Source organism: Gopherus flavomarginatus, chromosome 20, assembly GCF_025201925.1.
Source record: "Gopherus flavomarginatus isolate rGopFla2 chromosome 20, rGopFla2.mat.asm, whole genome shotgun sequence".
Lineage (NCBI taxonomy): Eukaryota > Metazoa > Chordata > Testudines > Testudinidae > Gopherus > Gopherus flavomarginatus.
In genome coordinates this window covers 5882704-5910433 of record NC_066636.1, presented here as the reverse complement: position 1 = coordinate 5910433, position 27730 = coordinate 5882704, and the positions used below count along the sequence as shown (strand labels likewise).

At 48.6% G+C, this 27730-nt stretch overlaps 1 protein-coding gene across 1 annotated transcript; it reads right to left on the bottom strand.

The window, feature by feature from the left end:
* Positions 1-27321, bottom strand: LOC127038139 (IgGFc-binding protein-like). Its single transcript, XM_050930576.1, has 11 exons — positions 27229-27321; positions 26135-26188; positions 20025-21251; positions 11579-11916; positions 10621-11194; positions 9623-10221; positions 7552-8119; positions 4165-4754; positions 2706-3276; positions 1359-1558; positions 1-442 (listed from the first exon to the last, which is right to left on the bottom strand). Exons 2-11 carry the CDS (start codon positions 26184-26186, stop codon positions 293-295), a joined length of 4869 nt encoding a protein of 1622 aa, XP_050786533.1. The 5' UTR covers positions 26187-26188; positions 27229-27321; the 3' UTR covers positions 1-292.
* Positions 27322-27730: the final 409 nt, after the last annotated feature.

Genomic DNA, 27730 nt, shown 5'->3' with positions numbered 1-27730 from the left:
TGCAGCAGAAAGAACCCACTTTACTGAGGACAGAAAGAAATGCACCACAACTACCACAGGGCATTCTACAAGATCTCCTATACATTCAGTTAACAGAACTGGCAAAACTATTGTAGCGGCGCCATCTTGTGGCTGGCCAGTAATATTATAAAAAACAATAATTCAGAAGCACAATGCACATGCACCCATGTAATGGATAGCACCACAGAACACAATAAAACAAAGCGACTGCAATGGTAGCTATAAATCATATACATTCTAACTTGTCCATTGTTGGGTGCCATGGCCCTCACTATTCTCGCTCCTTTGTGCAGCTGTGTGTGCCGTTCTTGAGCATGCAGGTCTGTCTGGGCTCACAGGTGGCTTTCTGACACACAAGGTTGCTCCTCAGATAGCAGGTGCAATTCTCAGTGCAGTTGGCAGAAATCACAGTCTCCGTTGACTGGGGAAGAGAGCAAGAGTCAAATGTGACGCATTAGTCCTTGGTCAGAAACATGGGTTCACTGTCTCCACTCGACCTTTCAATGCTGTAAACGTTTCCCACCCCCAGTATCCATTGACATCACTTGACTTACACCAGATTTGTGCTAGAGCCCAGTCCCCTCCCAGAAGGATGACTAGAACCTTGGAATCCTGATTCCCAGTCCATCCCACCCCTTATGTGATCCACTAGACCCCAGCCCCTCCCAAAGCTGAAAATAGAACCCAGGAGTCCTGACTGCCAATCCTGTGGCTTCCTCTTTGACTGAACATGTTGATTTACAGTAGCTCAGGAAGAACTGGGCTCTAAGAGGCTGGACTGTGTGCAGTAACTGATATTCAGCTCCAAAGGCATGTCAGAAAGGGTTCTTTAGTGCCCGACAGGATTTTGTTTTAGCTTAACTGCTCTAACAACCTAAGTGCCAAGATTCTGGCAGCCAGGAGAATCTTAACCAGACACGGGCTTCACTGGAACCAGAGGAGCTCGGTGAAAATTTTTTGAATTAATAATTTATTTGCCAGAAATGCAGCTTTGGATCAATGGAAACTCTTGGGAAATAGGGGTGAATTTGACAGAGTTCTGGGCAAAAAAGAAAAAAAAATGTCTAGATGTCTAATTTCAAGCTTTTCAAAACAAGACATTTTGACCCTTCGTTTTGAAACATCATTTCATGTAGAATTTTTTTTTAAAAGATAAAAAAAACCCTAAAATGAAATGAAACTTTTTGTCCCACCCAAAATAATTTTTTTCTCCAGTTTTTATTTTTGGCACAAGAAAACAAAAGAGTTTTCCATTTGACCTGAAGCAATTTCCCCCGCGTCCGCCCCACAAATTATTTTGTCAGTTATTTGCTCAGCTTTAGTTACCAGTCGCCTACCTTGATGTATCTTCCATATCTGAAGCATCCACAGCCACCCGGAAACACACAACTCTCCCCATCAAACAGCAGCCTGTTGTCGCACTGGCAGCCTTCGAAGCATCTCTTCGTGCACTGAGGTGAATTGGACAGGCCGGCACAGGTGAAATCGCAGGAGCGGGTGCAGAGTTCGTAGTGACTCTTAGCTGGGCAGGTGAGAGCTAGATTGTGAAACAAATGAGATGCAGAGATCCATGGAACACAAACTCCACCATAGAGAGTAACCATGTTCCTCTCCATTGACTTCTCCTATGAACACTCTGGTTAAGTGTGTGCACTCTGTCTGCCTCTAGAGGATAACAGCCTACTATTGATCCCAGTTTTCCATTAAGAAATACTTATTCCTGCAAGGTTACACATGTAGGAACAAACAATGCAGGCCACACCTACAGAATGGAGGACTGCATCCTGAACAGCAAAGGATCTGGATGAGCAGCCAGATGCAAACTTCCAGAGTAATGCTGTGGTAAAGAGGCCTAGTGTATTCTTTGGATATATAAACGGGGAGTAGAAATTAGGCACAAGAAGGGGATTTTACTTCTGTATAAGGCATTGGTGAGACTGATACTGGCACACTGCATCCAGCTCTGGTGCCCACAGTTTTAAAAGGATGTTGCAAAACTGCAGCGGGTGCAGAAATAAGCCACAAAAATGATTCGACGGCTGAAAAAAAATGCCGGACAGTAAGAGACTTAAGGAGCTCAGTCTGTTCAGCTCATCAAATGGTGACCTGATTACAGTATGTAAATAACTTCAGGAGGTGAAAATAATGGGTCCTAAAGTCCTCTTTAGTCTGGTGGAGAAAGGTAGAACACAAACCAACAGCTTGAAGCAAAAGCCAGACAAATTCTAATCAGAAATAAGGCACTTTTTTTTTTTAACAGTGGGGCTGTGGGGAGATTAAATACTGGAGCAAACTCCCAAGGGAAGTGGTGGATCAAGACTGGATGCCATCGTGTTTAGGCCAAAACAAGTTATTGGCCTCCATTCAGGCGTAACTGGGTGAAATTTAAGGTCTTGTGATTGACTGGGCAGACTAGAGGAGCTAATGGTCCCTCCTGGCCTCAGCATCTATGAATCTCTGAATTAGCTCAAGCAGTAGCACTCAAGTGGTAGCACTGTGCAGAAGGCCCCAGATGTGAAATGTGGTGACGACCGAGGATAGAGTCATTTCCCTTTCCTCCACAGTTCAGTCTGGCCCAGCTGGCATCCTCCCCCACACTCCCTGGACTGGCATGCAGTTTGCACATGCTTTAAGTGACACGCAACAAGGCGAAATCAGGGCTACAGGTTGCTCTATAAACTCACGGCAGAAGGAGGATGTTCTCCAAGCTCTGATCTTGGCCCCAGCTGCCTGGCATGCGGCTGTGTAGCCCTGCAGGCTCTGGCAGAGGGTCTTGCCTGTCCCATTGGTAGCACACATGTCGTAGAGACAGTGGTTGAAGTACTCGGCAGGGCTGACCAGCGAGTGACAGTCTCTGAAGGGACCTGAGGCTGCTCTAATGAGACCACAAGACCTCTCAGTTTGGTACGGTTCTGTCTGTGTTGCATTACAGATAGGGCATCTGTCATTGCAGCCATCGGCGCACGTGGCACCATCAACGGGCACCTTCCAGGAGCTCCCAAACTCATCCGCATTCTGGGCGCTCTTCCCACTGGGCAGCAGGAAGTCGTCGTTCTTGTCTCCATTAAAGTTGCCACACAAGCCACATACATGTCCCTTGTAGTTGCTGGGGATGGACAGTAGGAGGTAGGATGCAACATCGTAAAGGACTTGTAGGCCAGAGGCTGATTGGACAATGATGTTGTTCCCCTCTTGATTGATCAGAAGATTCCCCTCATCCATAGCCAGTGGCAGATTGTAGAGCTCACCGCCCACCTGTGCCAATAAGTGGAAAATTCACCTGTCACTGGTGGGAACTCAGCAACTGTGTCCTGGCACCACACACACGCACAGGATTACACATATTGTCAGAACTACACTAGAGTCAGCTGAGTAACACAAGCGTCAGTGGAGTTATTGTGGATAGATACTGGCCTCCATGAAGTTATTCTGGATGTACAGAGGTGTCAGAATAACTCCAGATCTACACTGGCATTAATGGAGCTATTCTGGATTTACACTGGTGTCAGTGGAGTAACTCCAGATATTCATCATGTTAATGGAGTAACTCGGGATTTACATCGGCATCAATGGAGTACCTCCAGCTATACACTGCTGTCAATAGAGTCACTGTGGATTTGCACTGAGGTCAATAGATTTACACTTGTACAGGTGTGAGCAGAATCTGGGCTGGAATTAGGCCCTGTCTACACTAGCACTTCTGTTTGCAAAACTTTTGTCTCCCAGAGACGTGAAAAAAACAACCTCCCTGAGAGACAAGTTTTGCTGGCATAAGCACTCGTGTGCACAGTGCTATGTCGGTGGGAGATCGTCTCCCGCCTTCCCGCCAACATGGTTACTGCCACTCATTGAGCTGGTTTTATTATAGCGACGGGAAAGCTTTCTCCTATCGGCATAACATGGCTACACGGTACAGCCGTGCCGCTGTAAGCTTGTAAGTGTAGACGTGGCCTTACAAACGCTTCCCTCCCTGAGGCTTTGAATAGCTGCAGATGTGGTCACCTGGGTTAACCTCACCCATTAGACCCTTTCATTTGCTCTTCACTTTCTGAACTGAATAAACTTTATTTCACTGGGGGACATTGGGTCAGTCACGGAGTAGACCTCAGATGTTGGTGACATTAATCTGAAATGTAAACTTACCATGACCTTCCACTTCCTCCCTCTCTCCATGATGATGGTGTAACCATGAATGGAGACTGCCACTGTCCTCATCCGAGCCATGCGGCCATCACCAGCATTCTCCTTCTCTACTACCATGGAGAAGTTCACCAGCCCAGCATCGCTGCTACAGACTCTGGCTAAGGTGTAGGTGCAATTGCCATGTAGGACAAAAGCCCATCCATCAAAGGTCAGGTAGTGGGAATCACCAGCCATAGTGCATCTGCCTGCAGGATAGCAGCCCAGGACACCTCTCTCCACCCTGCACTCCTCACTGGCTCTGCAGGAGGCCTCCTGGCACTCGACGACTCCGTTGTCTTGGCACCGGCACTTCTCCTGGCAGGAGTTGCTGGTGTAGAACACCTCTCCCTTCCTGTAGTACCTGCCCTGGTGCACACAACCGCACTGCTCGATGGGGACACACTGGTCTCCACTCAGGAGGAACCCGGCATCGCAGAAACACCCTTCAGCACAGGGGGCGTCACAGCCGTCCGGCGCCGAGAGGCCGTGGCAGGTGGCAGGGCAGCCGCTCCCACAGAGTTCGTAGTGGGAATTACGGGGGCAGGTGGCGTCTGCAGGAGATGATGAGAGAGAATGTGCAGATGAAGGTGAGAAAAAGCTTGTGGAATCAATGAGTTTGTCAGAAAGAAAAATCCCTCCCGAACAATTTCATGTGAATTTAAAGCACTTTGGTTCCATCCATTTTTAAAATATTTTTTCTGCTGATTTTTTAAATTATATTAATTTGTTTGCTTCCAAAATTGATCATTTTCTGAAATGAATATTTTCTGCTTGGTAAAATACAAAGATCAAACCCTTCAGTGGAAGATCAGTCTCCGTGGTCCAAGCAGTCCCTCAAGGATACACGATCTGCATGGAGCCAAGTGACGAAGGGATAGAGTAAGACAAGGAGGGAGGAGAATATAACCACCAGAGACATAAAAGAAGGACAATAGAATGAGGAAAAAGGAGAAGAAAAGAAGGCAATAGCAAAATTCAAACACCTAGAAGAAGAATGATAGAATCATCAAAATGAAAATGAAGGACAACAAAACTGGAGGTGGTCAAGAATTTTCCACCAGAATGGTTTTCTGCTGGAAGATGCCATTTTGTTAAAATTGAAACTTTCTGTGGAAACGCAAATGTTTTGATTCCTATACAACTGCGCTGCTTTTACCATCAGACTCTATAAAAATCAAGGGTGATGTCATGGTAGAGGTCTACTACAGACAACCTAACCAGGAAGAAGAGGTGGATAAGGCTGTTTTTAAACAACTAACAAAATCATCCAAAGCACAGAACTTAGTGGGAAAATAACACAGCAGGGCACAGATTATCCAACAAGTTCTTGGGATGTATTGGAGACCATTTTTCATTCAGAAGGTAGACAATGCTACTAGGGAAGAGGCTGTTCTAAATTTGATTTTTATAAATAGGGACGACCTGGTTGAGACTTTGAAAGTGGAAGGCAGCTTAGGTGAAAGTGGTCATGAAATGGTAGCATTCATGATTCTAAGGAAAAGTAGGAGTGAAAACAGCACAATAAAGATAATGGATTTCAAGAAGGCAGACTTTAGCAAACTCAAGCAGTTGATAGGTAAGATCCTATGAGAACCAAGTCTAAGGGGAAAAACAGTTCAAGAGAGTTGGCAGCCTTGTGGATGGGGGGTATGCGGTAGACATGTTGACTTTAGTAAAAGTTTTTTTTATCTTGCATGACCTTCTCCTAGACAAACTAGGGCAAAACAACCTAGGTGGAGCTACTGTAAGGTAGGTGCAAAACTGGTTGGACCACCCGTCTTCCCGCCCCAGAGAGTAGTTATCAGTGGTTCACCATCAAGCTGGAAGGGCATAACGAGAAGGATCCCACAAGGATCAGTTCTGGGTCCAGTTCTGTTCAATATCTTCATCAATGATTTAGACACTAGCATATACATGTATAAAGTTTGTAGATGATACCAAGCTGGGAGGGGTTGCAAGTGCTTTGGAGGATAGGATTAAAATTCAAAATGATCTGGACAAACTAGAGAAATGGTCTGAAGTCAATAGGATAAAATTCAGTTAGGACAAATGCAAAGTACTCTATTTGGGAAAGAACAATCCATTGCACATATACAAAATGGGAAATGACTGCCTAGAAGGGAGCACTGTGGAAAGGGATCTGGGATCATAGTGGATCAAAGCTAAATATGAGTCAACAGTATAACATTGTTGCAAAAAAAGCAGACATCATTCTGGGCCATGTTAGCAGGACTGTTGTAAGCAAGACACAAGAAGTAATTCTTCTGCTCTACTCCAAACAGATTAGGCCTCAACTGGAGTATTGTGTCCAGTTCTGGGTGCCACATTTCAGGAAAGATGTGGACACATTGGAGAAAGTCCTGAGAAGTGCAACAAACATGATTAAAGGTCTAGAAAATGTGACCTATGAGGGAAGATTGAAAAATTGAGTTTGTTTAGTCTGGAGAAGAGAAGACTGAGAGGGGACATGATAACAGTTTTCAAGTACATAAAAGGTTGTTACAAGGAAGAAGGAGAAGAATTGTTCTTCTGAACCTCTGAGGATAGAACAAGAAGCAATGGGCTTAAATTGCAGCAAGGACAGTTTAGGTTGGACATTAGGAAAAACTTCCTGTCAGGGAAGTTAAGCACTAGAATAAACCACCTAGGGAGGTTGTGGAATCTCCATTGTTGGAGATAGATAACAGCAGGTTAGATAAATAACTGTCAGGGATGGTGTAGATCAGTGGTGGGCAACCTGCAGGCACGGCCTGTCAGGGTAATCTGCTGGCAGGCTGCGAGACAGTTTGTTTACATTGACTATCTGCACGCATGGCTGCCTGCAGCTCCCAGGGGCCGCGGTTTGCCATTCCCAGCCGCAGGTTGCCCACCAGTGGTCTAGATTTAGTCCTACTGTGAGTGCAGGGGACTGGACTAGATGACTGCTCAGGGTTCCTTTTAGTCCTATGATTCGTTGAGACCACTCCCCTCCTGGGGCTGGGTGATAGAACCCAGGAGTGCTCATTCTCAGCCTCTCTTCTCTAACCACTCAACTCTCCTTGCAGTGCTGGGGCTAGAACCTGGAAATCTCCTAGTTTCCCCTGCTCTAACCCACTAGACCCCACTCAGCTAGGGATAGAAGATGGGGATTGGTCCTGCTTTGAGCAGGGGGTTGGACTAGATACCTCCTGAGGTCCCTTCCAACCCTGATATTCTATGATTCTATGAGTCCTGACTCCCAGCCCCTCTCCCAATGCCCCCAGCTCTTACCCACTAGATCACACCCAGAGGCCTCTTTAAGGATCTTTGATGGCAAGTTTTCCCTTCACCCTGAATTAGTGTTCATCCCAGAAGAAGAGACCAAGTTACCACAGAAGCTGTTGGATCGCCATGGCTCTATAGTCACCCCAGAAGCCTGGCAGGTCACGGCATAGCTGGCGAGGATCTGGCACACAACAGCCTGCTGCCCCCTGAAGAAGCAATAGTCATAGATACAATCTTGGAAGTAGCCCTCTGGAGGGACTTTGCGATGGCACTCTCGGAAGGGCCCAGCCGTCGCTAGGATCATCCCGCATTCCCCCTGGATTTTCCGCTGGTGTCTCTCAACGGCTGCTAGGTTGGAGCACTCCTGTTTCTCAGGTTCAGTGCAGTCAGGTGTTTCTGCCACCCGCCAGCTCTGCCCAAAGGCTGTTGCATTCGGGGCCACTCTGCCATCCCTCATGGTCAGCTCGTCTCCCTTGTCACCATTGAAGTTCCCACAGAGACCGCACAGGGCCCCAGCGTAGGTGCTTGGGGCAGTGAGGGTGACATGGCTCTGCCAGTCGAAGGCAATGGTGAGATGGAAGTTGGTCTGGATCGCTGCATCATGCCCTCTCCGGTACATGGAGATTTTGCCATCGTCAGTGCTGTACGGCAGATTGATGAGCACTCCATTCACCTGCGAGCAATGGGCAAAGGACCGGTGAGAGTGGCAGAGACATCATCCTGCAAAGCCCCAATGTGCCTTCCGGCAGTGGAATGCAGCTGCCTGTGGGGTGGGGCATGTTTAACAGCTGTGCAGAAATGCTGCACAGGGATCACCCACCCAGCACTGAATGCAGCCCCTGCTGGAGTGGGCCATGTTTAACAGCGGTGCAGAATCACCACATGGGCATCACACAACAAGCACTGAAATGCTCAGAATTTTCAGTGGAATATGTTGGCTTTCTTCTCCCCTTCCTCCCCCCACATTTTTGAATAAATCCTGCCTTGTGCAAATCAGCAACAAGCAGCACCACAATGAAACCCCACAATATCCCAGGAGGACAATGATCAAACACAAACTTGAAGAAAACATTGAGAATGTTATTAAAATCTAAAGCAAAGAAAAATGCTCTCGTCTCCTTTCTGTATCCCGTTAACTTCCAAGGTCAGGGGTGTTCTTTGTCAGTTCCTGAAAATGTGGCACCAAGTCAATCATACATTTTTGACTCTTATGGTAAATGTAAGAGGGGTGTGAAAATCTCTGACTTTGAATAAGGGATTGGCAGTTGGAAGAGGCTTGTGGGAAAAAGTTTCAGGGCAGTTTTCTGGGCTGTGTTGTTCAGGACATCAGCCTAAGTGACCACAACGGTCCTTTCTGGCTTTGAAATCTCTGACAATGTGAACTAGATGATCATAATGGTCCCAATGATGACACGTGAATACCTGAACAAAGGGGTGACCGTGGCTGACTCAGGGCTGATCACAACTTTCCTGGGAAAACTATTTTTTGGTGGAAAATTGATTGGTTTATTAAATGACATTCACTGCAAAAGTGCCGGCCACAAAAAATTGGATTTTTTTTTGCAGCAAAACTTTTTCAACCCCATCAGTCGGTTTGTGCCTCAAACTGAAATATTTTCTCCAAAAAATGAAATATTTTGCTTCTGAAATACCACCATCCTGCTTTATGGGAGTTGTAGTTTGGGTTGCAATTTTCCTTGATGTGCAGAGCCCCCCAGCTGACCTCCATCTCCCATGATGCCCTGTGGTCATGTGCTGCCATGATGTATTGCCTTTCTTCACCAAGAGGAGAGCCCTTGATGCATCATGTGAGATGTAGTCTGACCTGAAGGCCCAAACTGCCGAGGAACCCAAACTACAACTCCCCTGAGGCACTGCAGTGGCATTTCAGAAAGGAAATATTTTGGTTTTGGGGAAGAATGTTTCAGATTTAGATTTTTTTTGCCAAAAACTTGAATTTTTCCCTGCAGAATCTCCACCCTCTCACCATTTTCCACCCAGCTTCACTGATGACACATGCAGAAGGAAGACGAAAAGTGCAATGATGAGTGAAGACAGTAAAGAAGACGATGGGAAAATTGGATAATGACCTAAACCAGGAAGCTGCGGACAAATGCAACGCAAAGCAGAAGCTCTAATGAATGGTGTCTCAGGACTGGGCAATGCCTGAACTCACCAGAACTCTTCCTGGATAGTCCCTGCTGACCGTGATGTTCACTCCGTACACTCGGACCTCCACGGCTCTGGTGAAGGACACGGTTCGGAGGCCCCTGTTGTCGTTCTGTACCAGGACCTGGAAATCCACCAGCTCTTCCCGCTCCTGGCACCGTCCGGCCAATTGATACAGGCAGCTGCCCTGGAAGTCAAACCTGTGCCCGTCGAAGCTGGTGTAGTGGGGGTCCCCGCTGGCCATGCAGCTGACGTAGCCAGTGGGGTAGCAGTTTGGGAAGCCCTTCTTCACCTGGCACTGCTCTCCAGTCCTGCACCCTGCAGCCTCACAGCTCACCTGCCTGCTCTGTGGGTCGCACACGCAGCGTCTGGTGCAGGTGCTGTCTCCCCAGAATTGCTCTCCAGGAGCATAGAGACGCCCCTGGAACTCGCACCCACAGCTGGCCTTGCGGATGCATTTCCCAGCGTCCAGCACAAAGCCCTCGTTGCACTGGCAGGTCTCCACGCAGGGCAAGGAGCAGTTGTTAGGGGCCACTTGGTCATTGCAGGTGGCAGGACACGCGGAGCCACAGAGCTGGTACTGGCTGTTCTCCGGGCAGGGCAGAGCTGTCAAAGGGACGGGACATGGGGGTCACTGGGAATATTGCTGCATTTGGCCAGCTTAGCACAGTGCTGAGGGGGCCTGGCAAACTCTGTGCAGCAGAGCAGCCCCCAGCGATGCCCTCGAATGCACCATGAGTTCTGACCCACAGAACTGAAGCTGGCAGAGCCCCTCAGGTCCCATCTCCTCCAGCCCCCTTGGCCAGGGCCGAACTGTCCCCTGTTCTCAGTTCTGTCCATCTAGCATTAAATGTCCTTAGCAAGGGGACTTCTTTGGGGAGAAGGTCTCCTGGCCCCATAGATCTGCCCATTAGCTGGTGTCTCCCACTGGTTTCCCCAGGCTCATACTCATCCAATCATCCTGGGACCACCCTACACAATTCCCCTCTACCAGGGTGTACTCACAGCATCCCACCAGCGTCCTCCATTCAGCGATATCCACCCCCTCTCCCCGGCAGGCATCGGCGTAGCTCGTCAGCGCCTGGCACAGCATCTCCTGGAGGCCGTCATTCATGCACAGGTCATAGATGCAGTTGTCCAGGTAGATTTTGGGGTCAATCACGGAGTGGCACCGGCTGAAGGGGCCACTTGCCTCTTTGTTGATCCAGCCACAGAAGGGCTCAGCTTTGTACCTGCTGACCATCTCTGGGGAGCAGCTCTTGCATTCTCCATGGCAGTCATCCCAGCAGAACCTGTCCCCATCCTCCACCTTCCAGCTCCTCCCAAACTCCACGGGACTAGCAGCCAGCACCCCCGTGGGGGTGGTGAAGTCGTCCCCAGGGTCTCCATTGTAGTTGCCACACAGGCCACACACATGCTCCCAGAAGCTGCTGGAGAGCTGCACCGCCAGGGAGCTGCCCCAGTCGTAGGAGACCCTCAGGGAGAAGTCAGTCTCGATGACCACGGAGCCCCCACTCTGATACCCCCTCAGCTTCCCCTCCATCAGGGAGATGGGGAGGCTGGAGCTCTGGCCATTCACCTGCAGGGTGCACAAACCAATTGTTGACTATCCAAGCTGCTGAGACCCCAAGTCCACCAGCTCCATTTAGCTTGGCTACTGCAGCTCCCCCTTTAGCAGCCTTCCAGACAGTTCTGGCTCCAGACCGGGTTGACCTCTCATGGGCATTTATCCTGTGGTGCTTCTCCCCCAGGGACCCATGAAATCCAGCCCATTTTGCCCCATGATGAATGAGGCCACCCAAGAATTCATCATTCCCCTTTGGATATAGGCTGCAGATCGGGAGTGAGGGGCACCAGCAGAGCTCTAGGGTCGGGGAGCCGAGGGATGGGATAGCAGGGCGCACTGAGATTCACAGGACCACAAGGAAATCCAGAAATAAGGCCTACCGCACTGCGGACTCACCTGCACCAGCCCCTTTGTGAATCTGTCCATCAAAATGGTGACATTGTAGACATAGACTGTCACGAAAGCAACAGAGGAGAGGCGTGTGTTGCCCTGCTTCTGGTTCTTGGCCTCGACACTGAACGATGGGAGAGTGGTGTCCGAGCCGCAGGTCCTGGCAATAGCGTAGGTGCAGGTGCCCGTGAAGTTGAAAGCCTGCCCATCGAAGGTGTGATAATGCGATTCTCCCTGCACCCGGCAGGTGGATTCTGAGTCAGCGATGCACGCTGGGCTGCAGTTCGTGATCTCGCATCTCTCCTTCTTCCTGCACTTAATGGTGCTGCAGGAATGTGGGCTGTCTGGAGAGAAAGGTTTGCCAGGCCACAAAACCCCCCACACCAGCTGTGATAGATGGACTGCATTGCACCATGATTGACCCACGTATCTGTCTTCACACCAGCTAGCAAAGAGCAGAACTGGTCCTGAGCTGAAGAAGAGCTCTGTAGCTTAAAAGCTCATCTCTTTCACCGGCAGAAGTTGGTCCAATCAAAGATATTTCCTCACCCATCTTGTCTCGCTAACAAACACAGGCTTGGCAGGGTTTGATTTTTATTGTTTTATAATTTTGACGATAATATCGATTTGTTTTCAAGCATTGTTTTCAATTAGTATCAATTTAAATTTTCATGGTTTTAAGCACTTTCCCCTCTATTTATTTAAATCAATTTCTATTTCCACAGCTGTGGGAAATTACGGGGAGGGGCTGGAGGGAAGATGCTAATGATTTAATGACAGTAGATGTTGAGATTCCAAAAGCTTTAGAACCGATAAAACAAAAATTGTCCACATCATTTGTCCAGCTCTACCAAGGAACTACCTTCACAGTGTGAGGAAGGATAGCTCAGTGGTTTGAGCATTAGCTTGTTAAACCCAGGGTTGTGAGTTCAATCTTTGAGGGGGCCATTTAGGGATCCAGGGCAATTATTTGCCTGGGGAGTTATCCTGCTTTAAGCAGGGGGTTGGACTAGATACCTCCTGAGGTCCCTTCCAATCCAGGTATTCTATGAAACTCTAATAAATTCTCAAGTAGCATTTTTCGCACATTGCCTGTCTGTACATTTCACTGATCATCAGTGGAAATATTTTCTTGTTGATTTTGGGTGTGTAGTGAAATCGACGTTTGCAACATTTCCTCATCACAATCTAGGCCTTTCAGGCCTAGTTATATGTTGTTAGTGCATTTGGTAGCATAGAGCTTGGCTTGGAAGGATTCGATTTTTTTATCAGTAAATGTCAATAAATGGCCATTTCCCCTTACACACAGGAAACTAAAGAAATAACATTTCCGTTGATAATCATTGACGTTTACAGACAGACCAAGGGAAAAGATGGCTGCTTGAGAACTGATTGGAGATTGACTGACAGCTATTTACTTGGCAGATTTTGACAAGTGCTGTTGACAAGTTGTGTTTGAACAGTTCTAAAGGTTTAACTTTTTGAATCTCAAAGTCTGTCGTTAAATAATTAGCATCTGCTGCCCCCATCTTTTCCCACAACTGCCCACATTTAAACAAATAAAAAAGACCTTAAAGTGGATAATTCTCTGCAGCTCTTAACAGTTAAATCAATAACAGTAAAATAAAAAGAAATTAAAAAGTACAATTGAGGTTGTCTCAGAAAATTATTATACAAGGCTTGACTAAAGCCAAAAATGTTTGGTGACACCTCCTGACAGAAAAGAAATCAGCGTGAGATTCCTTTTACTGAACACTTTTTACATTGTTAGGGTATTTGGTAGCACCTATAATAATACCACCACCACCTAGCTCCTCTGTAGCACTTGTCATCCATAGATCTCCCTGGGCTTTACCTAGGAAGTCAGTAACTGAGGGAAAGACGGGCAAGTGACGTACCCAAGGTCACCCAGCAGCAGAGCCGGCAATAGACCCCTAGGACTAATGAGGGGCCGACCAGTGCTCTACCTATTTACCCATGCTACCTTACCCCACTCTAGAGCCTCCAACGAAGGCTGAGGTCCAGTTGTGCTAGGTGCTGTACAGATACATACTAAAGAGTCAGTCCCCACGGTGAAAAGCCTAAAGAGGAGCAGGGATGATTGCTATTCCCAAAAGCTCTTTGGAGCAGGGGCTGGCTTTTTTACTGTGGCTGTAGAACCACAGAGTCCTGGTCCATGATAGCAGCAAAGAATCCTGTGGCACTTTATAGACTAACAGACTTTTTGGAGCATGAGTTTTCGTGGGTGAATACCCACTTCGTCAGATGCATGTAGTAGAAATTTCCAGGGGCAGGTATATATATGCAGGCAAGCTAGAGATAACGAGGTTAGTTTAGTCAGGGAGGATGAGGCCCTTTTCTAGCAGTTGAGGTGTGAAAACCAAGGGAGGAGAAACTGGTTTTGTAGTTGGCAAGTCATTCACAGTCTTTGTTTAATCCTGAGCTGATGGTGTCAAATTTGCAGATGAACTGAAGCTCAGCAGTTTCTCTTTGAAGTCTGGTCCTGAAGTTTTTTTGCTGCAGGATGGCCACCTTAAGGTCTGCTATAGTGTGGCCAGGGAGGTTGAAGTGTTCTCCTACAGGTTTTTGTATATTGCCATTCCCAATATCTGATTTGTGTCCATTCATCCTTTTCCGTAGAGACTGTCCAGTCTGGCCGATGTACATAGCAGAGGGGCATTGCTGACAGGAGATCTACATTACTCACTTCACTTCTCTACAAAGGAAAAAGGACTGTAAGCTGTCTAATCTCCTACCTGCCACATGGGGCCACAACCGTGGTACCCCCAACCCACCCAGCAATATCATCAATTTATCCAACTACACACTCAGCCTAGAAGAAAAGTCTGTCCTTTCTCAGGGATTCTCTTTCTGCCCTGCCACCCCCACCAACATGATACAGTTCAGCGGTGATCTGAAAGCCTACTTCTGCCATCTCTGACTCAAAGAATACTTCCAGGACAACACTGAACAGTGCACTGATACACAGGTACCCTCCCACCAACAGCACAAGAAGAAGAACTCCACATGGACTCCTCCTGAGGGTCGAAATGACAGTCTGGACCTATGCATTGAATGCTTCCGCCGACGTGCACAGGCAGAAATTGTAGAAAAACAACATCACTTGCCTCATAAACTAAGTCATGCAGAACGCAATGCCATCCACAGCCTCAGAAACCACCCTGACATTATCATCAAAGAGGCTGATAAAGGAGGTGCCGTTGTCATCATGAACAGGTCTGACTACCAAAAGGAGGCCGCCAGACAACTCTCCAATACCAAATTCTACAGGCCACTTCCCTCAGATCCCACTGAGGAATACACTAAGAAATTGCACCATCTACTCAGGACACTCCCTACACTAACACTGGAACAAATCAACCTACCCTTAGAGCCCCGACCAGGGTTATTTTATTTACTACTCAAGATCAACAAACCCAGAAATCCTGGACGCCCCATCATCTCGGGCATTGGCACTCTCACTGAAGGACTGTCTGGATATGTGGACTCTCTCCTCAGACCCTATGCCACCAGCACTCCCAGCTATCTCCGTGACACCACTGATTTCCTGAGGAAACTACAATGCGTTGGTGACCTTCCAGAAAACACCATCCTAGCCATCATGGATGTAGAGGCTCTCTACACAAACATCCCACACACAGATGGAACACAAGCTGTCAGGAACAGTATCCCTGATGATGCCACAGCACAACTGGCTGCTGAGCTCTGTGCCTTTATCCTCACACACAACTATTTCAAATTTGATGACAATATATATCTCCAGATCAGTGGCACTGCTATGGGCACCCGCATGGCCCCACAAATGCCAATATTTTTATGGCCGACCTGGAACAACGCTTCCTCAGCTCTCGTCCACTCACACCCCTTCTCTACCTACGCTACATTGATGACATCGTCATCATCAGGACCCAGGGGAAGGAGACTCTGGAAAAATTCCACCATGATTTCAACAGCTTCCACCCCACCATCAAGCTCAGCCTGGATCAATCTACACGGGAGGTCCCCTTCCTAGACACCACGGTGCAAATAAGTGATGGTCACATTACCACCACCCTATACCGAAAACCTACCGACCGCTATGCCTACCTTCATGCCTCCAGCTTCCATCCCGGGCACATCACATGATCCATTGTCTACAGCCAAGCACTGAGGTACAACCGCATCTGCTCTAACCCCTCAGACAGAGACCAACACCTACAAAATCTCCACCAAGCATTCTCAAAACTACAATACCCACACAAGGAAATAAGGAAACAGATCAACAGAGCCAGACGTGTACCCAGAAGCCTCCTACTGCAAGACAAACCCAAGAAAGAAACCAACAGGACTCCACTGGCCATCTCATACAGTCCCCAGCTAAAACCCCTGCAACGCATCATCAGGGATCTACAACCCATCCTGGACAATGATCCCACACTCTCACAGGCCTTGGGTGGCAGGCCAGTCCTCGCCCACAGACAACCTGCCAACCTGAAACATATTCTCACCAGTAACTGCACACTGCACCATAGTAACTCTAGCTCAGGAACCAATCCATGCAACAAACCTCGATGCCAACTGTGCCCACATATCTACACTAGCGACACCATCACAGGACCTAACCAGATCAGCCACACCATCACCGGTTCATTCACCTGCATGTCCACCAATGTAATGTACGCCATCATATGCCAGCAATGCCCCTCTGCTATGTACATCGGCCAAACTGGACAGTCTCTATGGAAAAGGATAAATGGACACAAATCAGATATTAGGAATGGCAATATACAAAAACCTGTAGGAGAACACTTCAACCTCCCTGGCCACACTATAGCAGACCTTAAGGTGGCCATCTTGCAGCAAAAAAACTTCAGGACCAGACTTCAAAGAGAAACTGCTGAGCTTCAGTTCATCTGCAAATTTGACACCGTCAGCTCAGGATTAAACAAAGACTGTGAATGGCTTGCCAACTACAAAACCAGTTTCTCCTCCCTTGGTTTTTCACACCTCAACTGCTAGAAAAGGGCCTCATCCTCCCTGACTAAACTAACCTCGTTATCTCTAGCTTGCTTGCATATATATATACCTGCCCCTGGAAATTTCCACTACATGCATCTGACGAAGTGGGTATTCACCCACGAAAGCTCATGCTCCAAAAAGTCTGTTAGTCTATAAGGTGCCACAGGATTCTTTGCTGCTTTTACAGATCCAGACTAACATGGCTACCCCTCTGATACTGGTCCATGATGGAGCTTCTCAGTGCTACTAGCACACTGATAATGGCCCCATTTTTAAGATGGGGAAGCTGAGTCACAACGCATTGATGACTTGTGTGAGTGTGATGGGAGTTAGGCACTGAACCTGGAACTCAAGGGGCTTTATGAACACTGAACAGAGGAAATTTAGGCAGCTGAGGATGTCAGTGGTACCTAAATGTTGGATTTCAGCCTCTAAAGAGTCAGCCAGGCACCTAAGAACAGGACAGACTGGGGTGTTAGGTGTAAAAATCTCTAAGTCTTGGTGGATCTGGCTTTTGGCACGTATTTTCATCCTCAGGGGCCTAAAATACCTTTGGAAACATGGTCTGTAGCCTCTCTGGGAATGTCTACACTGTACCCTAAGCCGGGACTCTAACTCAGGTTTGACCCCAAGTTCCCTTTCCATCCACACACAAATCAGTCTGACAAGGGTCAACAAGAGTCCTAGGACCCTACTGGGGGTGGGGGCAGTTAAAGCCCGAGTCCTGCTGCCACTTTGCAGTGTGGATGCAGCTCAAGCCGCAGACCTAAGTCAGAAGGTCGGTACCATGCAATATGGACACACAAGCACGGCTGTGAGATCTGTGTCCAGCAACTGTAAACCCAGGTTTACAGAACAAGGCAGATGCTCAAGCACAGGCTTGGAAACACTGAGTCTGCAAACCCAGAGCCCACAGACTCAGATTTACAGCACAATGTAGACACACCCTTTGAGTTTCAGATCCTCAGCTGCTCTGTAACAATACCTAGCTTTTATACAGCCTGTGTGACATAACTGGGCTTGGCTGGATTCTATTTTGGTTGTTCAATGTCAACGACACAGAACAGACGATCCGCTGGAAAATATTTCCATCCATAATAATTGAAATGTACAGCTAGGCAAAGAAAGAAAGATGCAGCTTGAGACCACCTTAGAGTTTGGTTTAAGATTATTTCCTTTGTCTATTTTGATATGTGACAGGGGCAATATGTGTCTTGATGGTGATAAAGCTTTAACTTTTTATCTCTCAGTGTTATATAACAGTGTGTGCTGTTTTCTGTTATTACATAATTATTGTCTGACTCTCACCCCATAATTTCTTGCAACTGTGAATATTTACATGAATGTAATGTTTAAATCCATGATTTTGTGCACCGGTGAAAATTTAAAATTTAAAAATAAACTTTCAGTATTACCTGTCAAAATTATAAAACAATAAAAGTTGAATTCTGCCAAGCCTAGACATAATGCAACCATTACAATAGTCTGTTTCATTTAAAAAAAAAAAAACCCATGCAGGTCAGCTGCTTAGTACAGATCGAAACATTTGATCTTCGTTTCTAGATCAAAGTGTGACCTGTTTGCCTTGCAATGAGACAGGCTGACACGGTGTCAGAGTGTTTCCTTATAGCACAAGCAGGAGCCATTTCGATCTAAAGAATGAGATAAGATATTTCAGTCTGTACTTGGTAGCGGCCTTCTGGTTGGTTTGGTTTGGTTCCCTAAAGCAAGGCTGTCACCCATTTGGTGTCATAGAGAAACAGAGCCCAGCAGGAGACTTTGATCTGGAAAAGAAGATCAGATGTTTCTGTACCTATTAAGTAGCAACTGCACTTGCAGCTTTTTTTAAAAGAAAAGATACAAATAAAATGGAATATTCCAGTTTTTCTATTGTGTCATATTATGCACTGTTACTCCTGTGATGTCTTGAAATAATATAAAAATAATCAAAAAACTCTAAAATAAATTGCAATACCAACATTTCACGTTGAAACCAAGTTTTGCAATTTCCCCCAAATGGAAGATTTTTCTGTCTCACACAGGCCAGAGAACTGCCCCCAAATCATTCCTAGAGCAGAGCTGTTAGAAAAAAAGCCAATTTTGAGTTTAAAATGGCCAGTGATGATGAAACCACCACAACGCTTGGGAAATTGTTCCAATAGCTACTTAATTTCACTGTTAAAAAGTTACGCCTTATTTCCAGCCTGAAATTGTCTAGTTTCAACTTCCAGCCCTTGGATCATTTAGCTCTTTCTCTATGAGACTGAAGAGCCCGTTATTAAATATTTTGTTCCCCAGGCAGGTGCTTTAGGTGTATGGAAAGGCTTGCGTATGAGGAGAGATTAATAAGACTGGGACTTTTCAGCTTGGAAAAGAGACGACTAAGGGGGGATGTGATTGAGGTCTATAAAATCATGACTGGTGTGGAGAAGGTAAATAAGGAAGTATTATTTACTCCTTCTCATAACACAAGAACTAGGGGTCACCCAATGAAATTAATAGGCAGCAGATTTAAAACAAACAAAAGGAAGTATTTCTTCACACAATGTACAGTTGGTCTGTGGAACTTTTTGCCAGAGAATGTTGTGAAGGCCAAGACTATAACAGGGTTCAAAAACGAACTAGATAAGTTCATGGAGGATAGGTCCATCAACGACTATTAGCTAGGATGGTCAGGTATGGTGTCTGTAGCCTCTGTCTGCCAGAAGCTGGGAATGGGGAACAGGGGATGGAGCACTTGATCATAACCTGTTCTGCTCATTCCCTCTGGGCACCTGGCATTGGCCACTGTTGGTAGACAGGATACTGGGCTAGATGGACCTTTGGTCTGATCCAGTCTGGCCACTCTTATGTTCTTATGTACTTACAGACTGTAATCAAGTTACTTCTTAACTGTCTCTTTGTTAAGCTAAGTAAATGGAGTTTCTTGAGGCTATCATGTTAGCGAAGGTTTTCTAATCCTTTAATCACTCTCATGGCTCATTTCCCAGTCCTCCCCAATTTAGCCTGGTGGTGAACGTGCTCACCTGGGACAGCCTAGCTTGCATTCAAGCCCCACCTTCCATGAATTTTTAATTATTTATACAAAATGGAACCACTTCAACATTGAAACATTCCCCCAGCACCAGCTCAGCCCACGGCTTTGGGGTTAGGTCATTCACCTCTCCGTAGCACAAGCCATGGTTAAATCGCTGCCCAGACTGGGAGGTGTCTCCCCCATCTCAGGGGAGCGGCATAATCCCTGGGCTCCAGCTATCACATGGATGGTTTCAAAAACTCCTTATGAATCTTATCCAAATGTTTTTTATTTGTCAAATTTTTGACTGGTTTTGGGTCATCCTAAAACTGCCTTTTCTGGCAAAAAAGCCATTTGTCTGGAAACTCTCCCCGAACCCCACATACAAGGAACGAAAATAGAAAAAACTGGACTTACCGCACCTGCAGAGAGCCTGCGAGCCATACCCCGCAAACTCCGTTGAGATCCCAATGCTCAGCGCCCCAAAGGCGGAGTTAGGGCTCTCCAGGGAGTGGGAGCCAACCCCTTCACCCACATCATACTCTGCCCAGGAGAAATCTGTGCCCTGGATTGGTTTCCATTGGATGCTGCCAAGCAATTGTCCATCCGTGGTGATCCCATCAGCTTCGGAGCTCTTCGCAATGATCAGTGCATAGTTCTGGAAGCCCTTTATCCCATCCAGGTGGTAGGACCTGCAATAGCTTGTGATGGGAGGGATGTTGATGATGAAGGGGTCATACGTGAAGCCCTCTTTGCTTCTGCCCGTGAAGAAGAAGACAACTTGGATTACAGCACTGGAGGTGATGTACAAGGGCTTGGAGCGTGTGATATCAAGGGTCATCACCTCCCCAGCCACCATGTCCTTCCTGGAGATCTCTCTCCCCCAGTGATAACTCAGGTGGCTCCTCTGGGAGGCTATGATATACACCAAGTCATACTTAGGTTGGAAAGATAAGGGCGGGATGATGAAGGTGGTGCCCCAGCTGGAGACAGGCAGGAGCTGTTCGACCACGTGGTCACATGAGCTATGTTTGGAGGTGCAGCTGTGGCCGCTCAGGACGGCCACATGTTTCCAGGACACAATCCTAGAGCCGGATAAGTCTTCTCGGCTTTGGAACTGGGCAGCTTCGAAAGCCAGGAGGAAAACGGTGAGTCTGCTTCCTGCTGCGTACCTGACCCCTCGGAAAGTCACCGCTCCTTTCAGCTGGATGCTGACCGTGGTGGGGAATTGCCAAGCCAACACAGCAAACTCCTTGTAGGGGTCATCCGCCTTGCCGCTTGGCGTCATGGCATAATACAACCTCCCCATGCTCTCCACAGGGTACACAACAGTGGTTTCAGACGTATACTGCTTGTAGCTGAGAGACAGAACAGTGATGTCTTTATTGGCACAGACCAGCACGGTGCTGCTGAATGTCCTGCTGCCCACCATCTCCACGGAAGGTGGCAAATGCACCGTCACTGTCTGCCCTTGTTCCACTGTGATCTCTTTCCGGAAGGTGGAGTTGTGCACGGTGACGGTGACCAAGGTGATGGCAGAGTAGCCGGTGATGAGCAGCTGGAAGTCAGGATCTTTGCCTTTGCCACTGTTCTGCATGAAGGCGGTGATGAACTCCTGGCCGAGGTGGCTGGACTCACAGAGGCCTGGAAGGAGCACACACAGAAAACTAAACTGAAGGCAATTCCAGACACCACCTGAACACATAACGCACCAACAGCATCTAGCACACAAAGGTCTCATAAGATCCAATGGCCAGAAGTTGATGCTATGCAAATTCAGACTGGAAATAAGGTGCAAACTCTTAGACGGTAATTAACCATTGGAGCAACTCACTGAGAGTTGTGGGAGATTCTCCATCACTGGCCATTTTTAAACCAAGATGGGCTGTTTCTCTGAAAGATCTGCTCTAGTTCAAACAGGAATGAATTCAGGGACATTCTCTGGCCTGTGTTGTACAGAGGAGTCAAAGTAGATGATCACAGTGATAGTTTCTGGCCTTTGAATATAAGAATCTCTGAATATGAAGAAATTTTGTGGGAAGCAGAGATTTGCCAGGGGGGTTAGATTATATCTCACAAACTTAGAACATCAAGAGTTTCCAGAAGACTGGAAGAATGTTAATGATGTCATGGCTAGAGACTGGTTAGTTTGACAACAAGCCTGAGCAAAATAATGGAAAAGTTGACACCGGATTAAAGAATGAGGCTATAATTCTTGCCAATCAGCCTGATTTTAGGAGATAAAAATGTAAGAACGGCCATACTGGGTCAGACCAATGGTCCATCTAGTCCAGTATCCTCTCTTCTGACAGTGGCCAATGCCAGGTGCTTCAGAAGGAATAAACAGAACAGACCAATTACTGAGGGAATCCATCCCCTGTCATTCATTCCCAGCTTCTGGCAGCAAGAGTCTAGAGACACCCAGAGCATGGGGTTGCATCCCTGACCTATTGGCTAACAGCCATTGATGGACCTATCTTCCATTAAATTATCAAATTCTTTTTTGAATCCAGTTACACTTTTGGCCTTCACAACATCCCTTGGCATGGAAAATAGGTCTGGTCAAACACACCAATTTCATTCTTTGATGAGATTACAAGTTTGGTTGATGGAGGTAACTGTAGATGTAGCAGACTTTTGTAAGGGTTTGACTTAGCAATGCACCATGTGCTGATTAAAAAATTAGCCCTATTCAATATCAACAGAGAACATGTTAAATGGATCAACAGCTGGAGAACTGGTGGATCATGGTTGAACTGGGTGGGGGGTTCTGCAGGGATCGGTACATTTTCACCAGTGATCTGGAAGTAAATAATCACTGCTGATAAAATTGGCAGATGACGCAAAGTTTGGTGGAATGGTAAAGAACAGTGAAGGCGGGGCTGTTACCCAGAGCAATCTGGGTCGCTTGGTGAGCTGGGCCCATTCAGGCAAAATGTGGTTTAATATCGCTGAATGTCAAGTTCTACATCTAGGAAGAAGGAATGCAGGCGAGAGCTCCACGCTGGGAAACTGTGCACTGGGAAGCAGTGACTCCGGAAAGGATTGAGGGGGGCCATAGCGAACAAGCCACTCGACATGAGCTCCCAGAGCTACTGCAGTCCTTGGCTGTATAAACGGGACTAGTGAGTAGGAGTCCAGAAGTGATTTCCCCCCTGTGTATGGCTTTGGAGAGACTTCCACTGGGATCCTCCTGCATCCAGTTCTGGTGCCTGCATTTTAAAAAAGCCATTGCAAAATTGCATAGAGGACAGGGAAGAGCCAGCAAAAGGATTCGGGGCTGGAGAAAAATGACAGTAAGAGACGTACAGAGCTTGCTGTGCTTAGCGGATCAAAAAGGAGATTGAGAGGTGCCTTAAAATAACTTCCTGGTGGGGAGAAAAATAGGGGCTAAAGGAAGGCAGAAGAGCCAATGGCTGGGAGTCCAAGCCAGACATATTCCAACTGGAAAGTAGGCTCAACTTTTTAACAGTGACAGCATTAAGCCGTGGCACAAACTTGCAAGGAAAGTTCTGGCTTCTTCAGCTCTTCTTCAGCCATGTCTGCACAGCAGAGAAAAACCTGCGGCTGGCCTGTGCTAACCACTTTGGGCTCGCGGGGCTCTGGCTGCAGGGCTCTTTCATTGCTGTGTAAACTGCCCGACTTTGGCCGGGCCTGGGATCCTACCATCTCACAGCGACTGTGCTCAGTACGGAGGGTAGGGGGAAATGGCTGAGTGATTTCCCCTGGCCTGTGATATGGCCTTAAACTCTGTGAATCATGAAATCCACTTATGCTTTAGCAGAGACACCTCCACTACCCTTTGGCCCTTCAGCCAGGAGCAGCTGGGCAAAAAATTGGTGAAGTCACTGGCACTCCGCCAAAGCATTGCCCAGCAGAAATGAGTGTGTGTGTGTGTGTGTGTGTGTGTACATGTTTGTCTGCTGCCCCCTGCTGGAGTGGATGAGCCCTGCTGTGTGTGGGGCAGGGGGTGGGGGAGAGGGAATTAGCTGTTGGTAAGGATTAGCAGCAATTGCTGCCTCCCATAGGAGCCAAGGGGAGGGAAATGCACCACTCAGACCTTGTTCCCACCCCTGCTTCAGTGGGAGTTCTGAGAGCCACTGAATCACACTGTAAACCCTATGTACGATGGAATCCACTTCAAGGCAGGGGCTGCGGCAGCACCCCCAGCACCCAGGGCCGGCACTTCCATTTAGGTGATCTAGGCGGTCGCCTAGGGAGCCAGGATTTGGGAGGGCGACATTTTGCCGACCTCGGCGACAATTCGGCGGCGGGGGGTCCTTCCGCGCTCTGGGTCATCGTTGGCAATTCTGCAGTGGGTCCTTCACTCGCTCCGGGACCCGCCGCCGAAGTGCCCCGAAGACCGGGAGCGCGGAAGGACCTCCCACCGCAGAATTGTCGGGAGCGTGGAAGGACCCCCGCCTAGGGCGCCAAAAACCTTGGTGCCGCTCCTGCCAGCACCCTTAGATCCAGCACCTATGCCTGCCACCGGCCCGTGCTCAGGGCTTGTGGCCAGGCTCTGTTCAGCCCCGGGCGAGTTCCCTCTAGCAGAATTTCAGCCCTGGGCAGAGGGCGGGCACCAGGCAGCACCTCAACCCCAGTTAGGGGCTTGGAACTCTGCCTCCACCAAGAGAGGCCTGGGTAATTCTATCCAGCAGGGTAGAGTGCTCACCCACCCACCCGCACCTCTGAACCTAGCCAGCAGGGTACAATACAGCCACACACACACACACACACACACACACACACACACACACACCTCTGAACCTAGCCAGCAGGGTACAGTACAGCCACACACACACACACACACACACACACACACACACCTCTGAACCTAGCCAGCAGGGTACAATACAGCCACACACACACACACACACACACACACACACACACCTCTGAACCTAGCCAGCAGGGTACAGTACAGCCACACACACACACACACACACACACACCTCTGAACCTAGCCAGCAGGGTACAATACAGCCACACACACACACACACACACACACACACCTCTGAACCTAGCCAGCAGGGTACAATACACACACACACACACACACCCCAGAACCTAGCCAGCAGGGTACAGTACACACACACAAACACACACACACACACACACACACCCCTGAACCTAGCCAGCAGGGTACAATACAGACACACACACACACACACACACACACACACACACACCCCTGAACCTAGCCAGCAGGGTACAGTACACACACACACACACACACACACACACACCTCTGAACCTAGCCAGCAGGGTACAATACACACACACACACACACACACACACACACACACACACACCCCTGAACCTAGCCAGCAGGGTACAATACAGCCACACACACACCCCTGAACCAAGCCAGCAGGGTACAGTACAGCCACACACACACACACACACACACATCCCTGAACCTAGCCAGCATGGTACTGTGCTCACGCCTATACACACACACACAGAGGCATATCTGAACCTACCAGCAGGGGCAGTGCTCTCTCTCTCTCGCTCTCTCTCTCTCTCACACACACACACACCACACACACACATACGTCTGAACCTACCAGCAGGGCCAGTGTTCTCTCTCTCTCACACACACACATGCGCACATCTGAACCTACCAGCAGGGGGCAGTGTTCTCTCTTTCTCACACCCACACACACATCTGAACCTACCAGCAGGGGGCAGCGTTCTTGCTCTTACACACACATGTACACGCCTGAACCTATCAGCAGGAGGAGTGTTCTCTCTCTCTCTCTCTCACACACACACACACGCACGCACACGTCTGAACCTACCAGCAGGGGCAGCGGTCAGCAAGATGGGGTTGAGCTGCTGTTGGGCACGGTTATTGCTCCCTGTGGCTTTACTGGTTCGTTCCCAGCACTGTGACTCAAAGAACATGCCCTGCATGTTGGGTCCCCAGTGACACTAGTGCAAACTGGGTGTGGAACACAACCATGCCAGAGCCCTCCACTCACATTGGCAGGAACAGTTTACTGAGGGAGGGGAAGATCGTAGCTCTCGGGGGACGTGAAAGTCACAGTCCTCCTGCACTCCCACCAAACCAAGTAGCCAGGGACCAGGGTTGGTGGAAAGGTAGGGCTGGGGTTTGGGTCCTAGAGAAGGGGAAGTCACTGGCCCCAGAGATCACAGTGTGAGTCCTGGCTCCTAGCCCTTCCCACTCTACCTACCAGACCCCAATGCATCCTAGAGCTAGAGATAAAACCCAGGAGTCCTGACTCCCAGCCCCCCTGCTCTAACCACTAGACCCACTCTCCTTCCAGAGCTGGGGACAGAACCCAGGAGTCCTGCCCCACAGCCCCCACAGTAGACCCCACTCCCCAAAATCTAGAAAACTTTCCTGGGATGGGAAAACCGTTTCCTTGCTAGCTCCAATCCAGTCCCCTTTGGCAGCTGAGGATGATGCCCAGAAGGAGGGGGCTGCATCTTCTTGAGCAGAGACACCCACGTTGCACCCCCAGTGCTGGGATCCCTTGTGGCCCCACATGTCACACTCACCCCCCAGCAGTGCCAGCCCGGCCCAGAGCAGCAGCCTCCTCCTGGTCGCCATGGCTGCAAAACAAGGGGCAGGGGAGACAGTTAATTTGGGGAGACAGGTTGTGGCTTCCAGCCCTGGGGCCCCTAGGAGAAATTGGGGGTCACTTTCACCCACAGGAGTTGGGGAGCCCCTTGAATTCTCCCAGGAGCCCCTGGGGAGTGGAGATGGGGATGCTGGGGGTCTCAGTGACTATAGGTATGGAGGGTAGGTACCCTTGACAAACCCAGACACTTTCTGACCTGATCTGATGTGAGGGTATCACAGAGTATCTAATAGTTAAAACGGGGTATGTGTGTGTGTGAGGGGGGGGGCGTGGGGCTGGGACTAAGGACTCCTGGGTTCTCTCCTCAGCTCTGGGAGGGGAGTGAAGTCTAGTAAGTGAAAGGAGGGGGGGCTGGAGGCCAGGTGTCCTGGCTGCACCGCTGACTCACTGTTTGACCTTTATATATGTCTTTAAAAATCTATGTATCCCTCCCCATGTAGACCTATCTATTTGTCCATCCCTGCCTCCCCATGTACACCCTCCCACCTGTCTACCTATCCACCTACCCCTACCCTCCCAACACACCGCTCTGTGGCTCCGTCTAGCTGTCTGTCACAGTTTTCAGACTCCGTGTCAAACTCCCACCCCCTTATTTTGCCCCTCATTCAGTGACCTCCCTTTGGGGGCTCTGGGTGAACCCAGGGATCTCGTCCTGACCTGTGGGTATCCAACAAAGCCATTCAGTGAGGTGCCAAACCAGAGATTTGGGAGCCTAATCTGGCTGGGTTTAGCCTCCTCTCTCTCTGCGATGCCCATCTCTCTGTCCTGTCTCTGGTACCGGCTGTCTCTGCATAGTGCCCATCTGGCTACACACTGCCTAAATCTGCACCGGCTTATCTCACCCTGCACCTGGCGCTGCTGTCCTGGGCAGCCCATTTGACTTCCCCAGAGCTCAGAGAACTGGGGGCGGGGGAAGGAATTCCAAATGCCAAGTATCCAGCCCCATGCCTGGTGAGACAGAGCCGAGGGGTGGCTGGTGGGGTGAGAAAGAGAGGAGAAAATTGGACTTACCTCTTCTGTGCACCTGGCCAGCCCAGAACCGGAGCCTGAGGGCTTTATATAGCAAGAGACACTCTGCTCTGTGTCTTAAGGTGACACCTATGGAGCAAGATATTAGTCACAGCTTCCTGGAGTGCCAGAACATGCAGGGTATGTGTCTGCTGCAGCTGGCCAGCCTGGGGAGACATGCACGTGCTAGATCTCCTCCAGCTAGTGGGCTAAAGGAGTGTGGACATTGCAACACAGGTGTGCTACTGGCCTAAGCCCAAACTCTCCTGCTCCCCGGGGTCCAAGTTCGGGTGGCTAGTACTTGTGCCACAGCATCTACATAGTTGTTTTATAGCACGCTGTCTGAGACCAGTGTCTCATTGCGCCGGGCAATGCACAGGCACACAGTAACCAAGACCAGTGTTTCATTGCGCCGGGTGCTGCACAGACACATAGTAACCAAGGTCAGTGTCTCATTGTGCTGGGCACTGCACAGACACATAGTAACCAAGGTCAGTGTCTCATT

Coding starts and splice junctions, on each gene's coding strand:
- LOC127038139 (XM_050930576.1), bottom strand. CDS start 26,186: ATGGCGACCAGGAGGAGGCTGCTGCTCTGGGCCGGGCTGGCACTGCTG. Junction 11,917..20,024: donor GCAGGCTCTCTGCAGGTGCG/GTAAGTCCAGTT, acceptor CTTTCTCTCCAG/ACAGCCCACATTCCTGCAGC. Junction 4,755..7,551: donor GCGATCCAACAGCTTCTGTG/GTAACTTGGTCT, acceptor CATCTCCTGCAG/ACGCCACCTGCCCCCGTAAT.